General features: G+C 41.4%; 1 protein-coding gene across 2 annotated transcripts in view; it reads right to left on the bottom strand.

Annotated features, from left to right (window-relative positions):
- The window catches only part of LOC119028042 (BMP/retinoic acid-inducible neural-specific protein 3-like), a 52,968-nt gene that overhangs the window by 20,730 nt on the left and 12,395 nt on the right, over nt 1-19,843 (bottom strand). For both annotated transcript variants that reach the window (XM_037113534.1, XM_037113535.1), the window contains exons 3-4: nt 11,361-11,551; nt 9,024-9,208 (exon numbers count right to left, since the gene is read on the bottom strand). In XM_037113534.1, the coding sequence (XP_036969429.1) occupies nt 9,024-9,208; nt 11,361-11,551 (376 nt within the window). The remainder of the gene's footprint in view (nt 1-9,023; nt 9,209-11,360; nt 11,552-19,843) is intronic.

Here is a 19,843-nt window from a genome sequence, read left to right as displayed (position 1 = left end):
TAGGAGCAACAAAAGGTTGTCAAATGCAAGTACAACCACAAAGCATCTTTTTCCTGATCTAAATGGGCTGCGAACATGTACCTGTGCTTGTAACACATGTGGGAGGTAGGCAAAACAACTCTCAACTATATTATTAATGTGGCTGCGGAGGAACAGATGCTTTGCTTGGAAAATGTTGATCTTACACGAAGAGCCTTGACTTCATATTCGGTGGATAATGTCAGTGCATTTGAGTAAAATACAGACTTTGCATATTCTGTCTGAATGTGCTACACGAAATTCAGATGGGGGGGGTTCATTTATAAATCACATGAGGTCCCGTGGTAATATGAGTCCCATGCGAATTGGGCTCAGTCCTATAAAAAATTGCACCACATCAAGGAAAAGGGAGAGCAAGTTAACTGAGCAAGTCAATTATAGATGGGTGCCAAATTATTATGAAGTTTCTCAGTTAGGTGTTTGATCATCGTGAGCTGTTATACCAGCTCCAGTGCTCCTGGGAGGGATACATTCACTGCTCTATTAGAGTTCCAAAGATTTTCTCTCATTTAGTGTTTTGATGATGAAAGCACCATCTAACACATGCATGACTCTGGTCCCACACAGTGGCTCACCCAAGTTGACATCTGGTGACTGTGAGTGCCATGGCGTATATGATTCAAATCATTCACTGAGCACTCGTGCCCTGTGTGGAACCATCCGAATCTGTTATGTTACTCCACTCCTTTTTTTGTTTTTTGTTTTTTCGGGTTTCTCCTCTAATTGTTGCTAGTCTGTACATTCAAGCACCGAGCAAACATTCCCAAGTGAGCCCCGAGGGCATCCTTTTCAGCTCTGCATCACACTCAGTCTGTGAAAATGCAGCTCTGACTACTGCCAGAGACATCGTTCAGGGAAACATCGCTGCTTAGAAAGTTGACACAGCTCCACTCCCAGCGACCCAGCACAAGAGGTGGTTCGGGAAGTGCTGTTGCGACTCTGCGAGCCAGAGCCAGTGAATTTGGCATTGTAATCGGGTTGAACGCTGCACAGCTGCTAGTTTTACCCGGTTTCTGCAAGGGAGGGGAGGGGGGATTGTTGGGCCCAGTGTTCCCACTAGATTAGGTTATGCATACACAAACACAAAAAACACACACCTCTCAGTTCCTTTCAAGTTCAAGTATGTTGTATTTGCCACCGGAACGTGAAATCTTGGTGCTGTTGCAAAAGCAAGGAGATGGCACGGCAAATTAAGAAAGAAGGGCGTTGAAAAACAAGAACATACATAAAATAAATGTTCATGAATGAAGCAGATTTGTAAACTGACTCATAAAAAGATGAACTAAGACTCAGCAGAAAGTAACCACTGTGCCTGATTTCACTCAGAAGCTGTAAATGAATATTTAGAGCTAATAAATTGAATTAAAAGAACACGATAAAATGGAATTACAGATACAATACCTGCATTATCTTAATCAGATTGTGGCCTGTCTTGCACACTATTTAGATTGATGATAGCCTCTGTGTTATTGGGTGTGGGGCCTCTGCAGGGCAGCGCAGCACTTAGCCTGTTAACATGGTCCACTGATAGAGATAGCTCTGGGGCACATCCATTATTTAAAAATGTAAGGCTTTAATATTATTGTAAAACCAGTTAGATGAGAGAATTTTACTGATGAAGATTCATCACCACTGCGAATCCCTCATATGAATAATTCCACAAAAAAACAGCATAAAATGTCACTTAGTGGGGCCTGTGTTGTCACATTGAGCAACAATGGACTTTAAATGGCTGCACTCTCTGCTTTCAGGAGAGAAACTACGAGACTGCATTAATGTTTCATGAAAATCATCTCTCATTTCGAAATTGCCTCATTCGCTGCACCTTCAAGAATTGTCACTCGCTTAATCACCACGCCGTAGAAGATGTGAAAATCCACATTTGCATCTGGGATACGTTTATGCCTGTTTATTCAGTCTTTGAGGATTTCAATGCACATTTTAAGACCACTTTGTTGCACTGGCTTACACTCTAATGTCAACCAGCGAGGGATAAGCTTATAAACTACGAGCAAGAAAAAGGGGAGAAGGAGGAAAATAGCATCAGAATGAGATTATTGCATGCCCTCAAAAAAAGGAAAGAAAGAAAAAAAAAAGTGGCTTTGAGCCACAGGGGAGCGGAGGGGAACCTTTGGTAGGGAAAATGGCATATAATACTGTATGTGGTGTTGTGTTCACTGAGTCACAGAGTCTCTTTGAAAGAAACTAAGCTATTTCCTTTTACAGAAAGTCACTTGAAAGGGGGCCAAGAGAGAAGATTAAACAGAAATGGCTGGATCAAGTGAAATTCTTAAAGATCTTGACATTGGACCTCAGATGTGTGCCTATAGCCAGGAGCCATCTTCCATGAAGTTTAAAGCCTTAAGGTTATCTGACTGCATGTCCATGGATCATTACTGGCTCATATTCCGAGCTAGCAGTGAGCTCTTGGCGACATAGATGTAGGACATGTTGCATACACAGTCGGACTTGAGTGATGTCATCCACGCTGTAGTAGGACGCGTGGCGGTGTGCAGGATGACCCAGCTCCGGCCACGCTGGGCATGATGTATGAGGCCCACATCAGGAAATGAAATACTCAAGCACCAGTAATGGGCCGTACTGCAGTTGTGGTGTACTTGGGTGTTGTTGGACTTGGTCGGTGGTGTTGACCTTGAGCTATATTTCTTGGATCAGACTTGGCTAAGACTTTGCCAGACTCAAGTCCAGAACTATCCACACTACAGCTGTGCAGCTTGGTTCAAAGCTACTTCTTGAAATCAAGAAAAAAAAATACATATGTCTCTTTACTTGCTCAACATTTTAATGGTATGTTTATCACTCATTACTCACAACTGCAGTTAATAATGATCAATGGTCGGTGATCGGCATCAGCTGATAATCCTTCCAGCCATCAGCCCACCCTGAATTTATTTACACCATACAATGATCTATCTAATGCCTCTTCCTCTGTAAGGAAAGAAACCTATAGCTCTTGTAAAGGTTAAAGGGGTGGGGAACATTGTGAAAAGACAAAAAGAAGAACATTTATGTCCCGTTTGAATAATGAAGATCTGCCCCCAATGAATTATTCATCCGTGCTCGTGATAACAAAGTGCTTTGTTTTTTATTTGGTTTTGTTTTGTTTATCCTGCTATCAAACCTGCCCCCCCCAAAACTCAGGCAGCCGTGTCCCTTGCAAACCATTCCTCAGCAGCCATTATCTGATTTCTCCAGCTCAAATCTAACTTGTGTTCTCTCCCACTCCGACAAATGAAGCGTGACGCCGCTTGACTGACTGAACACTCAAGGCTCGGCACAGCAAATTGGGTCAAACATTCCTTATCACTTCTCCTCCCCTGTCAATGATATTCTCCTCCCAACTTTAGTTTAATGAATCTTCAATACAGAGGAGCCTGGGCTCCAAATCAAAGCTAAGCACAGTGATTGATGCAGCATTTCCTGTGTACCTGCCGCACCTTGATCCTGGGCTGCAACGGCCTGCTAAATAAGGCTGGTCCGTCTCGTCCTCATCTTGTCTGCTCTGTCGCAATATGACACCTAAACTTATACCACGGCATGTTTGACAAATGACAGACACTCTCAAAGGAAATTACTGAAATGGAAGGGCTGATTCATCACACTATGCAACAGCAAAGCCATTTTTTTTTTCCACACTCCTATCTCATTTTTCCCGTCTTTGATTATTTTCCAGTGCTGCTGTGCTCAGGCCTCCAGGCCAGGCATTTCTACCATTTAAAATATGTTATCTCTTGAAACCAGGGGAGCAGTGCTCTTCTTAGAGGCAGCCTTGTTTTGGCATTTGTCTTCATTGGGGTGAGGTAAAAAAAAAAAAAAAAAAAAAACATGTTCAGAATTAAAGGCTGCTGACGCTGTGAATATTTTACATCAGTCACCTGAAAATGCCTCACAAACAAATGTACCCCAGAGGGCTCCTTCTCTATTCATCTCAATCAGAGAGGTTTTTAGCAGCACTTTGGTTCAGTGGTGGCTGCCAAATCAGCTCAACGTCCACTTGCCAATTCACTTTAGAGAATGTACAGTTTTATCTCTGATGGACTGTATAGTGGGGCATCGCTAAGGACAAGTCAATGAAAAATGGACTGCGGCACAGAAAAAAAGGCAAGCAATTTAGTTTTTTAGCTGCAGCTACACAGTCAGAATGGAGGAAATAGACCGCGATGTTTCTGCTTTTCTAGCAGAGTTCCCTCCCCAATGCTTAATGCTTATTTCCTCTCTGATATAAGATGTGACATCGCCCTTCACAGCAGACTGATAACTCTAACAATCTAAGTGTGTGCATTTTAAGAAGACTGACAGTTTGTATCACACTGTATTATACCTCACGTATAGTAAAAGAGCATTCATGTGGGTCAAATTTGAGTATGATTGTACGTCAATGAAGAGTTCTTCCTCTTCGCCCAAACCCCAAATGTAACTCGGGAAAGTGACAATCTGATCATAGAAGTGCGCTTGAAAATGTGTAAAACTTTTTCCCAGTTTTTTCACGTTTTTATTTAGTTTTTTACGGCCTGAACATCAAATGTATTCAAAATTATATCAACATTAATTTTACCCTGTAAAACAATCTTACCAAATGTAGCAGTGAAAGAGGTATTTTGGTCAGCATGGTTAGCAACACGTGGGCAAGTAAGATCAACATTTCGTAAGCTTAGCATGAAATCAGACGGTTTATTTTCATTTTTTCAATCAGTTAATTTGGCAAAAGGCAAAAATACCAGATTCGTTGGCTCCAGCTTTTCCCAATGTGAGAGCATTTTTTGTCTTCTGTTTATATGTTACTGTCATATGGTTTGTTGGTCACAGAAAACAAGCTATTGGAATGCATCAGCCTCAGCTCTGTCAAATTGTGGATGCTTTCACAGTGTGCTGACATTCAGCGGACCAAATGCTGATAAATGCTGGTTCTCTGGTTGAAAATTGGGTGATAACGAGTCTGAACGTGCAGGATGGCTTTTCGCGGTCTTTTCGACCGGCTGCAATGCAGTTACAACATCAGTGTGTGGCAAAACACAAACGTGTGTACTCATTTTGAAAGTTTGTTCAGTTGAAGTTTGAAAGAGAGACAATATTTAGTAGCATGAATTCATTTCTCCAAAGTCGTATTGCAGCAGGAAGGCAAGACGTGGACGATACATGGACATGATTTCAACACATTTAAAATGTAACTTATATGGAACTCTGTAGGCCATGAGCTGCCACGCAGAAGCTTCTCAGACAACGTGATGGGAACAGTTCTGTAGATCAATGTAAAGTAAGATATTGTGCTTACTGGTTTACAGCACATGCACAAGTACGTACGCATTACAGCTCTGACCTTTCCAAACATGGATTTGTCGGGTGAGACGCAAAGGCTGAAGAAATAAATATGCGGCTTGATGCCACCAAACTACACGGAGCGGTTATGGCTCAGAAGGTAGAGTGGTCATCCACCAGTCAGAAGGTTGGTGGTTAGATTCTTGACCCCTGCAGTGAAACGATATTGAAATAGTTCAAAATAATGTCTCAAGTCCAGGATTTGTACAGTCAGTATGTAATAAATGTAATAATTCTACAATAACTAGAAACCGGTTCCTTAAAGTAGTTTCCTAAAGCTATTATAAATCTGTGACCTTCCTCAGGTCACATGATGACACCGAGCCTTATTGCTGAGGAAGTGATGGTCTGAAGGTAGAAGATAGAACTCTCGTGTTTGAACGGTATTTATCATCATTGTGGCCTCTTTATGTTCTCTGTCAGATTCTCTGTCATGTCAATAATATTCATACTTCAAGAAACATCGGCATGCTTCTTTGCTTCATGCTCCTTTTAAAGCAACAGTTTTTACCAGGCGCATCAGTAAAACAACAACGAGCAAATGTGTCGTACCACAGATTTAAACACAGCTGAATTAATCAAAAGGGGCTCTCTTCTCCGTGTCGGATGTGTCTGGGTGTGGTACATCCAGTCACAGAGCCACTGCTGCAGAGGCAGGTGGAACCACAGCAGACACACGAGTCAAACAGACTGAGGAAGCTGACATCGTCTCAGATGAGGGTTTTTGCAGGTTGCTGATATTACCCACACTGCACGACTTCATTCTGTTGTTTTGTTTTGTTTTTTTCCACAAGCGAGCGTAAACACGTTAAAGCCACGCGAGGAAACAGATTCCTCGGCAAGCACGGGGAATTCAGTGTGCGGTGCGAAGGACAAACTCGGCCGATTCAATTCATTTTTCCTGATAAGAACTGACAGAGTGATGAATGAACACCCCCCTAAAGGTATTAAGGAGTAAAAGATGCAAGGTGATATTTACATTATAAGCATATCTTGATATGCAGAGCACACTGCTCCACATATGAGCCTGTGAATACACACATGAAAGAACAAGGAGGAAAGGGGATGTAAACAATGCCGCTGGCTTCATTTCCACTCTTGCTCGAGCTCTCATTCTCTGACTGAGCATGCATGTGTACGCCTTTTCTCTGGTCAAAGCAAAGCAGCATATAAAATGAATAGCTTGTAAGATCAGCAAGAAGAACTTTTTAATCAATCATCTACATAAAGACAGCAAGTCTTCTGCATATAGATTATGTTTCTTTTTCCACGAAGAATATTTCAGTTTCATAGTCTTAGCAACATGAACAAAGTGTGCGACATGGCACCCTGGGGTGCCGCAAGATCGGCCAAGGGCACTGCAAGATTTATTTACATTATTTTTATTTTTTTTTACCGCATATTTCCTCTTTTGTATAAATGATGGCACATGAATAAAACTTCAAATGACAAAATGCAACAGTGACATTAAAATATCATGAATGCTGTTAATTAATGCAGTTATGCTGCGGCTAAGACTGGTGATGACAGCTCACTCAACGCTACCCAACGCCATAGTACAAAAACACACTTTGAAGGAAGGATTTGTCACTGTAAAAAGAGCACAGTGGGATCTCTCAGTCCTTAACATTGAGGCTATGTTAAACAGACCAACACAGCTAAAAACAGTGGCAGCTACTTGGCTGGTGAACTAGCTGCATCGCACCAGAATGGAGGGAAGAGAAGCTTTAAAATGACACATGTTAGTTTACATTCAACTGACAAAGCCTTCTATCCTTAATGTGAATTATGACTCATATCTGTGGAAAACAAAGGGAAGTAGTCTGCAGAGGGCGGAGGTCAAGGTGCATGGATGGGTCAACAAAACATTCAACTTAAACTTGGGGGACCACTGTTTGTTCTCTGATAGTCTGTAGTGGTTTCTTCAGACCATGATGGCAGTCATTCCATAATATCATAAAGTGATTATTATTGCAACAGTGATGATGAAGGTCCCCTAAAATTGTAATTAATTTTGTGCCTGAACTTCACTAAGACTTAATTATGTGTCAGATAAGAAGACCGTTTTGAAACAGTGATCTGTGATGGTTTTGAAACACACTGACAAAAGTGGCCATCCTGTAGACCTTGAAAAGAAAGAACACACTTAATGGTGTCATTCCAGGAGGCGTTAACATGTGGTGAGAAGTTTTATTTGGCCACAGTTAAGAGACACTTTTAGACAAACCCCTCTGCAGCTTACAATTTTTTAATACGAAGGTACAACTGGCAGCAAGTTGGCTTAATGTAGCATAAAGACTGGAAACAAAGGTGATGACGATTTGATGACGAGCTGAAAATTGAGAAAATACAAAAAATAGAGAGGTTTCCTCAACAAGGGCATTCTCTCTGGATAATTTTCTCTTAAGACACCATCAAAGTATTCATTTGGAAAAGTTCTACAATTGAAATTACCAGAGTTAACCTGTGAAACAGCTGCCACTGGGTTCTTGGCAACAACATTAGTTGAGGTCTTATAGTGCATTCACTATGAAGGGTTCATTAATTAAAAATTGAAAAGGTAGCTTAAGTTTATCAGTCTATACACAGGGTCCGGCCTGTAAATGTGGTTCTAATTTTGTCAGCCAAGGACTGAAGTTCCTTTATGTCTTTTAAAATACGCTTTAATATTCTGCAGCATAATGATATTCTGCAATTGAAGTGGGCCAGAGTATCCCACCGAGGGCCTATTGATGGGTCGTAAGCCGTGCACAGTAATTGGTAGTAAGTGGTAAGTACTTGGCAAGTACTGACCACTGTAGAGTGTCTTAATTTGTTCCAATACTTCCACTATTAATATCTACACACAAACAGTCAACAAGAATGTTGTATTTACTGTACAAAACCTTTTTGTACCTACTGTACTGCACAAATAAAAAAAAAAAACACAATTGGATGGATGTTTGTGTGTTGTCCAAGGGACTTCAATAGCATCTCTCTCAGAACAGTAAACAAAGTTTCAAAATGACAAACTAACTTTGCGGATGTCATCACATTCAGCAAGACTCTGGGTTTGAAATAAGAGCCAATATTTCATGGTAATGATCCCAGAACACCCTGTTATCATCGTATTGTTTTGATATATACTCTTGTTATGTAGGTCACTAAATATTTGTAATGATTGCAAGGCAAAAAAAAAAAAAAAAGAAAAAAAAAAGGGGGGTGGGGGGTACATACCGAATTAATTTGGAGACTAATTCCACGGAGACAGCAGAAAAAAAATAAAAAATAAAAAAAAACATGAACCGTGATTGGCTGGCAATAGCAGCTCTCCTCATTAAAATGTGCTAAACCTGCTGATTGCAGGGTTTCCATTCAAACGCTCCATACTGGCCATGATTTCATTAATTTTTTAAGCGGGGGAGCTAATCAAGACCACTTGCCATGTTTTCAAAATACGATAATTACCTCTACCCACTGAAACAAAATCTAATTTGAGCCGTGTCTTCATGAAATTGCTGCAATAATACATGAAGAAGAAACAAAAAAAAAAAAAAAAAAAAAAACAATAGCTGCAAATTGAACCTGTCTATCTGCTTGTTTTTTTATTTTTATTTTTTTCATTGCTATTGTGTTTGACAAAAGCCCAGAGAGCAGCGAGTATTTACCTTGATGGCAGTGGAGGCGATCTGGATGTGGTGCAGCTTGTGCAGGGTGCTCTCTCTGTCGATGAAGTAGGAGGCAGCCAGCTGGTGCAGAGCTTCCAGAGTCACAGCTGTGCCATTGGATTCAGTCACTTCAGACGTCCGACTCAACTTCCGCTTGTCCACAAAGATCATTAATGACTCTTCCCCTGTGAATGCACACACGCAGACGAGCGCACAAAATTCGCCAATGACTCATCCTCTGTGAACACACACTCGCATTACGGGTAAAATATTGACCCACGAACACATTTCATCTCGGTACAGTCACCTTAAAAATGAAAACAGTTCTGAAGGTGGAGAGCTGATTGGAAAAAAAAAAAAAAAAAAAAAAAAAAAAAAAGTGACTGCCTTTGCTAATTTTACACCTTGGTGTCAAATGTGGTGATAAGACTGCAGCTACACTGTAATTGACAAATTGAGAGGCTCTATGAAGCCAGGGCCGAAGCATTCAGAGGATGGTGTATTGACTAGTGGAAAGGCTGAAAGATCGATGGAAAAATCTTTCCTAACTGTGTTGGGGTTTTTTTTGGAAAGCGGTCTTAATTTGGAGAGAAATTACAGTACAAGTAACAGTGCAATACAGTCTCACCGGGGCTGGATAAAGGTTAACACGTCTCTACAGCAGTGTGAGAGAACAAAAAAAAAAAAAAAAACATTGGCTTTAACAACTCACTTTGTCTATTAGCGAGTATTGACTATCTGTTAACAAGAGCAGAAAAAAAGCCTGATGACAAGTTGTTTATGAGTTATAAGAATAGCGCAGTATAGAAACTATTCTCCATGAAAGATAAAGCTTGAAATACAGAAAATGTTGGAAACACTTCAGATTATCCTTTGAATCTGCTCAGATGAATACAACCCTGTTCCTTTACACTATAGCCAAAGGTAATACCAAGGCTGTTGTAGGCCATGCTTCAGCTGTGACACCTCTTTCTTTCTGTGCGAGATTGTCTCCCCCGATCGTTTCTAAATACAGTTGGAGTTCATGGAGGCTGTTGGAGTTTATGCACGAGCGATATGAGATGAGAAGAGCCAGCAGAGGAGCTGGGAGGAGATTGTGCTGCAGATAGCCATGGGAGCTTTGCTGCGCATTACAGCACCCTGGCTAACTTAATCTATTGTGATAGAAACACGGGATCTACTGGCTTCTTTGTCTAACAACTCCAATCACGGATCTTGCATGTCGAATCAGAGAATATGAGCTGTAAGAACCACAAACAGCCCCTCAGTCACAGCTGAGACAATATTTAATTAACATGTCGTCACGTGAGCAGAAGCGACGGTATGGAGCTTCAGATATGTTTACTTGCAGGATGAAGTGGACCTCTGTTTGGCAACTGACGGTCAACAGCAACAATGATGCACAAGCAGAGAAAGATGGGAGTGGCAAAGTACTAACTTAGGACACTGTTGTTGGAATTACACAACGGCCTTTTTCAACCAAAGTAGATCTAGGAACATGAGCCGCAGGAACTACGTTCAGAATATAAAATCAAATTCCCTTGATCCCATTTCTGTTTGGGATTCCACCCTGCACATCATCACTCCCAGCTTGTCAAGAGTGGCAGCTTGATCAGTGGCCCTCAGCTTCAAATTATGATGCTCTACCTCCTCCCCTAGAGTCATTTCTGTATTCGAAGGGCTCCGTGGTCAAGCTAGCAACAACACGTAATATGCATGTTTTGCATGCATCTACTGTAGACTGTCTGGATACAGCTGACAAATGGGTCACACATCACAACGTATTTTGATTGTTGGAAAACGAATTGAAAAAAATATGCTTTCAGCTAAAACGATTCACAATAATTTATCTGAAACATTGGGGGTGAGAATGGTCTGTCCTGAATCTGAAGAAAAAAAAATATAAATAAGATAGTAATCAGACTGATTATGGACATCATCAGGTCTTTAATGCAGATTCATCTCGCAGTTCTTTGTAATATATTGCTGCATGACGTGACATTTCTATGTATTTTGGAAACAAGACGTTGAGAGGTCTTCAAAGTAGTAAAGATCTAGTCAGCATTCAGAAAAAAAGCAAAACAAAAAGAACGCAAATACAGCATAGTTACATTGTCTTTGACTCAATACCAAATTTAGACTGTAGTTCCTCAAGATGAAAACCTGATAAAACTATCTGAGGTTGTGAAAAAGTACCTGTTAGATTTCCTGTGGTGGAAAAAGGCCGCGTGTTCACCCTGGCTGTGAACGACCAGGATGCCCAAAGGTTCACCTCTTCATTGTGTTAATGTGCACTAATAAAATCAGAGTAAACCCCTGCCAATCTGCTTTATTTACCTCCCAGTGTGGCAGAGAGCAGGAAGTGGGTTCCGTATTTTCTGATAATGTTGTCAGTGATGGCGCCGAGACTGGGCCTCCTGCCCAGCTGCCTAATGGTCTGGAGGAACTCGGGGTCCAGCGGCAAGGAAAAGCCATTGTTCTCTTGTCTCTCCAGGGCCAAGCTGTTCACCTTCCAGCGGCCAAACTCCCTGCAATGTCACACAAACAGAAACTCAGTGGAGGCAAACAACATATGAATGCCGCATGCAGGCACGTCTGTTTTTATACAAGTTGAACGAAAGCTATACGTAAACTCACACACTGTAAGTGATCAGTCATTGTCAGAAGTGAAAGGGATCTGAAAGCTGTTATGGGACATTTCCACTTGAAACACAATCCAAAGACTAAATCCAATAAGTTGGACTGAACACTTGTTTTCAGTTCTTGAAAAGAAAGAAAAGGCGGCCCTTTGTTGTGATTTTAAAGTGGACAGGACACAGCTTGCCCCCACATGAGGAGGCTCATACCCAGATCTGTTCCTTGCCAGGCATAAAATATGATGTCAGCACGACCTCTAAGTGAATCTCATGTGGCACCCTTTAAAAGATGAATGGTCTCATGCTGTTTCTACCTCCGGCTCGGAGAATTGCTTTGCACCATGGTGAAAAACATTGTGTTTTTCCACCGATTTTAAATAATAGCGCAATCATTTCTCATCTCGAGTCACTTTTTGAGGCGCTGGACGGGCTATAATCATGGATGGAGTCTTGCTGCTTTCAGGGCCCCTCTTGGAGGGAACGGACTTCATCTAAAGACGTTTGATATTCAGTCTGGCCTCGGAGCATGCCAGCTGCCTTTATCTACCAAGTGCAGACTGAGTGCTGCTGCTTGATGAATAGATTAAGGCTTTTCAAATACAGCTGATAAAAAAACATGGTTCATAGGATGGGGGAGAAATTGAGGACCCTTCGATCACCGGTGGATAGGTGAAAGACTTGTCTAATGGGAAAAAGAACACAAATACAATTTGACATGCATTTGAAATTGTATGCAGTGTTAAGCTGCAAACGGTGAGATTTACATGTAAAAATGCATCGTGTTTTGTCAAAGGATGGCTGCAGCACAACAGTTTGTTCTCCATATTTTACATTAATACTACATCTCCCATCCTTGTTCAGATGAAGTGCTGGGAAGTCTTTTTATACAACGTTACCAAAAATAAAGGTGAAAATGAGAAAACATTTCTTCAGCTGAACTTTGCCACCACCTCCATCCCCACCTGCTGGGAAGATAAAGACATCTAATGCGCTTTACAAATGAGTAGAAAGTGCAGAGTTTTCAGTTCAGCCCTTTTTTTGACCACACACACAAAAAAGTGCTGCACTTTTCTTTTGAAAAATCACACACAATGGAATAATTTGTGAAGCTGCCTCTACAGCTGAATGCCTAAGAGGCTGCTGGTTGCAGAAAACAGCAGCATGCTTCTGGAGGACTGGCCACTATTTGCAGTGTCTCCCTTCTGTCATTTCATGTCACCTGTCTACTTTCAACACAAAACGCCTCCAAAAAACATTAATATGACAGAAAAGATTTTTTTTTTTTTTTTTTGCACTTTTGGCTTAATACAGGAGCCCTTAAGGTTGCCGCCAGTGTGTGGAAAGACCGGCAGCCCACTGCGCCAAAGCATCAGTGCATTTTCCAATATTTTCAAACAGAAATGTAATATACAAGAAGCTCAGTGAGTTGGGTACCTTTAGTGAGTGTGCGTGCTAGATAGTAAGAGAGAGAGAGTATGATGTTGAGAGTCATACTGTGATGGCAGCAGCAGAGCAGTGTATGTACAGTTTAGGCCACTTGTAGGGGAATAAATTCTTCTACTTCTCAATTTCAAGCGTCTCGATTATGACAAGCCATATTATTTTACTCCATGGCTGCTACCAAACTAGCTACACCATTATAACTGCTTGGGTGCATTTTTGGACAAAACCAGACACAAGCCCCGGAAATATAAGTCTAACGTAACGCTATTGTCATGCTAACTTAATGGTCACATGCTGAAACTACTGTCACTATACTCAATATACTAGAGTTGCGTCTCCTACGAGCTCTGTTTTGGTCTCCACCAAATGCTTCTGTCTTCACCAGCTAGCAGCGAACTTTGACCGTCTCTCCCCTCTTTGGTAGGTAGTGTACAGTGAGTTCGTCAGAGCTCATTTGCTAGGAAAAAAAAAAAAAAAAGCTTTCTTTTGCTGCTGGAAACAGAATTGACGAGAGCACTGAGACTGAACCGTGCAGTAAATACGCGCTAAACAAAACTATGAAATGAGCTAAATGAAGGTATGAAGCGCTATCTTCTTACAAAGTGTTGCAGTTTTACTTCAGTGCAAGTTAATGGAAGGCAGGTATTTTATTCACTGGACGAGCCAAAACAGAATTCCTAATGCGGTTAGTTGATCTGGACTGCTTGTATGTTCATTTGCATCGACATTAGCTTGTCTTTATCTCTGACAATTCGTAGCATTCGGTGAGACAGGCAGGCAAGCGCAGTCCAATCTGAAGGTAAACTGGCTTTCAGTCGCACAGGACTGCAGAAAGAGATACTGTAGCTGCCTTCGTGTTTTTTTTGTTTCTTTTTACAGCATTGATAACCTCTGCGTACCTCAAATGCCAACTTATGTGGTTTCTGAGAAACAAAAATCCCTCAGACTTTGAATTATGCAAAGTTTCCTCCGAACACAGCTTGGAAGGTTCCTTTGCGAGGGAGCAAATGGGAACCTTGGGTATTCTGATGTGTGTTTCTCTCTCGAACAGTGCATACAACCCTCCAACACCCAGCAGACGCACACCGGCTCCCTCATGCATAGACACATGCATTCACACACCCCGCAGCTGCAAACATCGCAACAAAGCTGCCCTTGCTGCAGCAACTTTGCGATCGCCCAGAATATCGCAGAGCCCCCCCGTGGGTGCGGGCCTGCTGCCAATCAATTTCCCACCAATAACAATGACCCCCAGAGAAAAATACAAAACAGAAAACAGCTCATTAAGACCTGTTTCATATCAGTGTTTCTCTATAACGAGCGGCCATTAGTGTTTCTCTCCGTCCACTGGGGCCGGCTGAAGAAAGGAGCAGCGCCAGAGAGAAAGAGGGAGAGTTTAACTGTGATCGACACTGGGCCTCGCTATGCTGCCTGCTGATGGACATTTATAAATGGTGCCACCGCTAGGCTGGAGAATACAGCGCACACACACGTGCACACACACACACACATGCACAGATCTGATGTCGAACACATGAGTTCAACCTCAACTTTTACACGTACACACACACACACGAGATCTCAGGCTTCATGGAAGACTGCAGGTTTATTTTACCCCTTACTGTTTTCAGTGAGAAGCTGAGTGACTGCAATAGCCTATCAAAGACACACACTCGCACAAACAGGCAGCGGGTTTATTTCACCTGCAGCTCTTTGCAGCGGGGCGCTCGCTGCACATCTACCTGTCAGCCCCCCCTCTGAGCGATCTGGGGCGCTGTGCACCAGGACGTGAGCAGCTGCGGGGGGGGGGGGTACGGGGCCGAGATCAGACCAGGGGAGTCATAACTTGCTACCTGTCCATCACAGCCCAGGTGTCTGAGATCGATCACAGCGTACAGGCAGCCTGAGGGGTGCCGCTCGGTGCCCAACATAACAAATCAGGGGATCAACCCGGCGAATAACCTGCTGATGCAGTTGAAACACGCTGCCGAGCATAGCGATGCAGATTGTGTTCAGTACAGTATGTGACTGAGAAGACTAGCGTGTCTGCTGCTGCTGGGGCACGTCAGTGGCGGCACTGTTATAGGGAAATTAAATGTTTCCAAAAGGGCAAGCAATATGCAAATCTCAAAGGTTCACTTTGTCAGTCAGTTCAAACTTTTTACATTGCTGCCTAAAACAAAATGGCTACTAATTTCATTTGTTTAATTCTTATTTCATTTCAGTAACCTTTTAATCCACAGACATTAACTGCGTAGTAATGCAAAGAAATTGCTAAGAAATAACGACAAATGACAAGTTGTGGAACTAGTTACTGGAAAGTACTAGGTAGTTATGAAAGCCAAATTAAGAATTGTGGTCAGTCATTTCATGGGAGTTAAGCAAACGTATACTTACTGCATAGTAAAGACTTCCTTTTAGCAGGTAAAACCAAATTGTCTGTACATTTAAACTGTTACCATACTGTAGTTACTGTTCCGCTGCCAGGGCGCATTGTCTTTTTGCCAAATATGGGTAGTTTCAGCACATAAACCAGCACGGTACTCAGCAATCTAACTGTAACTCTGTAATTACTTTCCCATGGTCTGAGTGGCCTGTCTGGTAACCCATCTGGATGAAATATGTCGCTGTCTTACAAGTACATTTCTAAATATGAAATGAAGACAAGGTAGGTGCCGTGACATGCTTTTACCTTTCCACTGCCTGTACAGTGTAACATGAACAAAGTAAAGAAAGACACAGTGACATTCACAGTGTACAGATTCCCCTTGAAATGGAAACACAGACACATTATAGGTGAAGTGAAGTGAAACCGCCTGCTGCGTTTATTCTGGGCGACAAGAATTTCGACTTGCCGACCCTTAAATTATGGCACCCGGCAGCTTTGGTAATTCATGCCAGCACCCTCTTTCCGTTAGGCTGAGAAAATCAAATACAAATGCTTTTGTCTTGATTTTTCTATTTTCTTCAATCAATTTCAAGCATCAAGTAAAACCGTATTATTTGTGATACTGTATCACACGGACAATTACAGTGGCACTGGCCCAGATACACTATTGTTTAGATCAGCCTCTGTGTCATTATTCTTTGTGAAAAATACCTCAGGGAGTGTCTATATAAAGTCTGCTGCAGGGTGAAATCCTGACCCTCTGCTTAATAGAAAAAAAAAAAAAAAGCTCAAAAGATAAGTTCTGACTGCTTCATAATTCTGTTTAATGACTGGAAATCACACGGGGGGGTGGGGGGGACAAACCACGTCTTTCAAACTTTGGGAAATAAATCGAGATAAATGAGGTTGTGCTAATGCACGATCAATTTGAAATCCTTTCAGAGGGATTTGCATATTAATTCCGTTATTTGCCTCTATTAGCCTGAACAACTGTTTTTCATGAGCCGTATACACAAGGTCACATGTGACTGGCAACATGCGAGGATCTCCTGTAATTGATGCGGAACCCAAACCTCTGCTACCACGTGCGAAACTGGATGACACTTTGCCAGCACCTTGGACGAAACTGTATGATGTCAAAATGCGCGGTATAGCTTGCACACGTGCACGCGACACTTTAAAACAGCAAACGGGAGGCAGATTCATTAAAATACAAATATACATAATTTATGTCTGAACCCACTTTATGTATGCAAGTTAATTAGTTTAGCATGACTAAACCGAACAGCTCTATAATTCCTCTGTTGCTGGTGTCTCAATCATGATAATTATAATGTGGTGAGCTACAGTGCATTCTCATTTCAGCTCATCATGAGAACATTTGAATGTCACATCGAAAAACAAGAGGGGGAAAAAAAAAACAAAACGGAGAAAGTCAAAATGACTCGACTTGTCTTCGCAGGTGTTCCGAGTATTTGCATTTATAGACAGCTCCCGACAGCGAGATGATTATTGCCGAAGACACGGTTTTCTTCCAACTCACATCTCCGCGCCACTTTACTCAGATACTGTGTAATGAGTTTACAGCAGTTAGGTCCACATCAATGGTCTTCATATCAGAACTCTGGACTCAAACTGTGATTTACTGCGCAGTATTTACAAACTGGAAGAACCGTTGAATGCAGTGGAGGCAATTTTTCTTCCATTATATAGTAATTAGTGCACATTTTCAGCCATATCGGTGGTATAAAGGGGCGGAGGTTAATCAAATGACTCACTTTGCTTAATGGATTCACTCAGGAAGGTCTAATTTCACATCTGACTTCATGCAGTATCGAGCCTTTATTTAAATCACATATTTGTCTTTCTTTGCACACAAGCTTCTATATCATATTAGGTGCCCTAAAAACTCATTTTGTTAGAGACTTTGTTTGCACACTGATATAACTAATTTTCTTTTGCCAGTTAAGTTTCAACGGGAATCTATTAGATCATGTTCACTTGCAAAGTTTTTTTCAGAGGAAGAAAGTGCTTCAAGTGCCTAACCATGACTATGGTTTAATAATGCTTTACATCAGAGGTCACCAATTGATGAGATGATGCCGTCCTATCCAGACACATTATCACACACACTATCACATTTTAATGGAGCATTTTCTATATTAAGTGTTGCCACTTTTCCAGCCTTCACAGTGCTGGTTTAGCAACACCCAGAAACCCACAGACCAACGGCATGTGCTGTAAATCATCTAACATGACACGACGTAGCAACTCAAGTGAGTGCAAAAATACATGCAGACATCCGTCGGGCAGGGAAGAGGTATTTCACATGTAGTACCCTGAAAAAGAGAAAGCAGAGCTTTTCATCAAGACTGGACTCTAACACGTTTAAAAACTATTAAAAGCAGCATGTGAAGCATCACTGTGAGACGAAGCATACGTCTTAAAGCAAACATACAGGCTCAAATCTGAAATAAGGGCACCAGATATAATGGCAGCTTTCTCCACTGTGAGCATTATCTAAAGAAAATATGGCTCCAGGCTCACATCGAGCACCTACACAGGTGTATGAGAACGGCCCTGAAACCATTACAGCCCAGATTTAAAATCCTGGCAGGACAAGCTGACGCTCATGTTGCTCACTGAACAAGAGAAGGAGTGAAGGGGAGTGAGGCATAAGAGGGAAAGAACGACCGCTCAGTTGTTAGGAGGTGTTGAGACTGTTTTCATACAGCTGGTTGAGAATGTTAAGATGTGAAACAAAAGAAAAAAGAAAACTTTTTTTTGTTGTTTTGAAATGCAACCCTTCTATTACTTGCAATGAGAAAATAACGTATTTACAGTCCCTCTAGTGCAAAAACTGACAATGGTGCTGAAAAAAATAAAGATTTGTCCATCTTTTAATTTGACAGTCAGTTGTTGACCACATACAAATGGTGACACTACGTAATATATTGGTGTATTTAGTCACATAGTAATATCATCTACATTTTACAGGTTTATGACCTAAATTTGGTAAGGAGGATGGTAGTGGAGCTGCAAGCAAGAAACGCTGCAAAGCCAGCAGGCGCAGCTCAGGATTATATTTCAGTTTTTTTAAGGAGTACCTGGGACATCTCAAGCTACGTTTGGGGCGACTAGAACAGGTATTTTAATCCCAAACATAATGTTTTCCTGACCCTGACCAAGTGCGTGTTGTGCCTAAAGCTAACTGCAGCATAAGCAAAGCAATGTCACCAGATAAAACAAAAACAATGTATTGAAAGAAATGGTACACTTGTAGGTGGTCTCCAACATCATTTTCTGCCATTTGTTGGGTAAAACAGATGAAATATGTTTTGAGTGTATCATTTTTCAGTTGCAACTTTGCAGATAATTCTACTACATTTTTTTTCTCCATATTTTCTTTGTTAGAATCAAATCTGGCTTACTATTTTTACTATAAAACACATTTCCTGGTCCAAATGACATGTCATTTCCAGGAGGGTTAGGGAAAATGTATAAATGGCAATCACAAAACCAGTTTTCTTAAATTTTGACCCTAAAAGTTCAGATTTTTACAATAAAAGCTGCGGAGGGCTGTATTAACAAAAACAAAAACAAAAAACAAAACTAATGGTTCAGTAATTTCTCTAATTTTTCTAAAGAAGTAGAAAAACCTCTCACAAGCTACCAAGACATGCACCCTTAAGATGATATACAAACACTTTCTAATCATCAGAGAGGACTGAGCGAGGAACACATTGTTGTGTTTTGTAGCTGGGTTACCCCAGATACTAAAATAACCCGCTGTGCAAAACAGTTGGTTGATGCAGACTCAAAGTTATTTCAAGGACCTCCCCAAAGAGAATTGTGCAAAATGGGAGAAAAGTCCTTCATGCTTCACACAGTAAGATAAACCAAATTACATTTATTTGGAAGGCCTTGCAAGCAATCTGAAACCACTCGGCTGTTTTCGATGTTGCAGATTTATTTCCTTTCCTGCTTTTTTTTTTTTTTGTTCTTCCCTTGGTTTAATCTGATGTGACATTGATCCTTCTCAAAATGCACAGGCTATTAGCGGCAGTGAAATTATTTCAGAAGAATTTAAAATTACAAACAAAGAGGCTTTTCATTTGAGCGAACATCAAAAGAGATCGTACACATGGCGCTTGAAAAAAGCCCTTTCCTGAAAGGCACCTTCATAGTGGCACTAATCAACTGATGATCCAGTCTTAACAAGAGGAGACTCGGGGACTCAAATGAGAGGGGGAGTAAGATGGAGGGAGAAAAAAGAAAAATGGAGAGACCCACGTCTTTCAGTTATTCACAACCGGCGGAGACAAATGGAACGAAAGCGAGATCAAGACGGA

This window comes from Acanthopagrus latus, chromosome 11, assembly GCF_904848185.1.
Source record: "Acanthopagrus latus isolate v.2019 chromosome 11, fAcaLat1.1, whole genome shotgun sequence".
NCBI lineage: Eukaryota > Metazoa > Chordata > Actinopteri > Spariformes > Sparidae > Acanthopagrus > Acanthopagrus latus.
The sequence above is the reverse complement of the archived record's forward strand: the minus strand, read 5'-3'. Positions and strand labels throughout refer to the sequence as shown.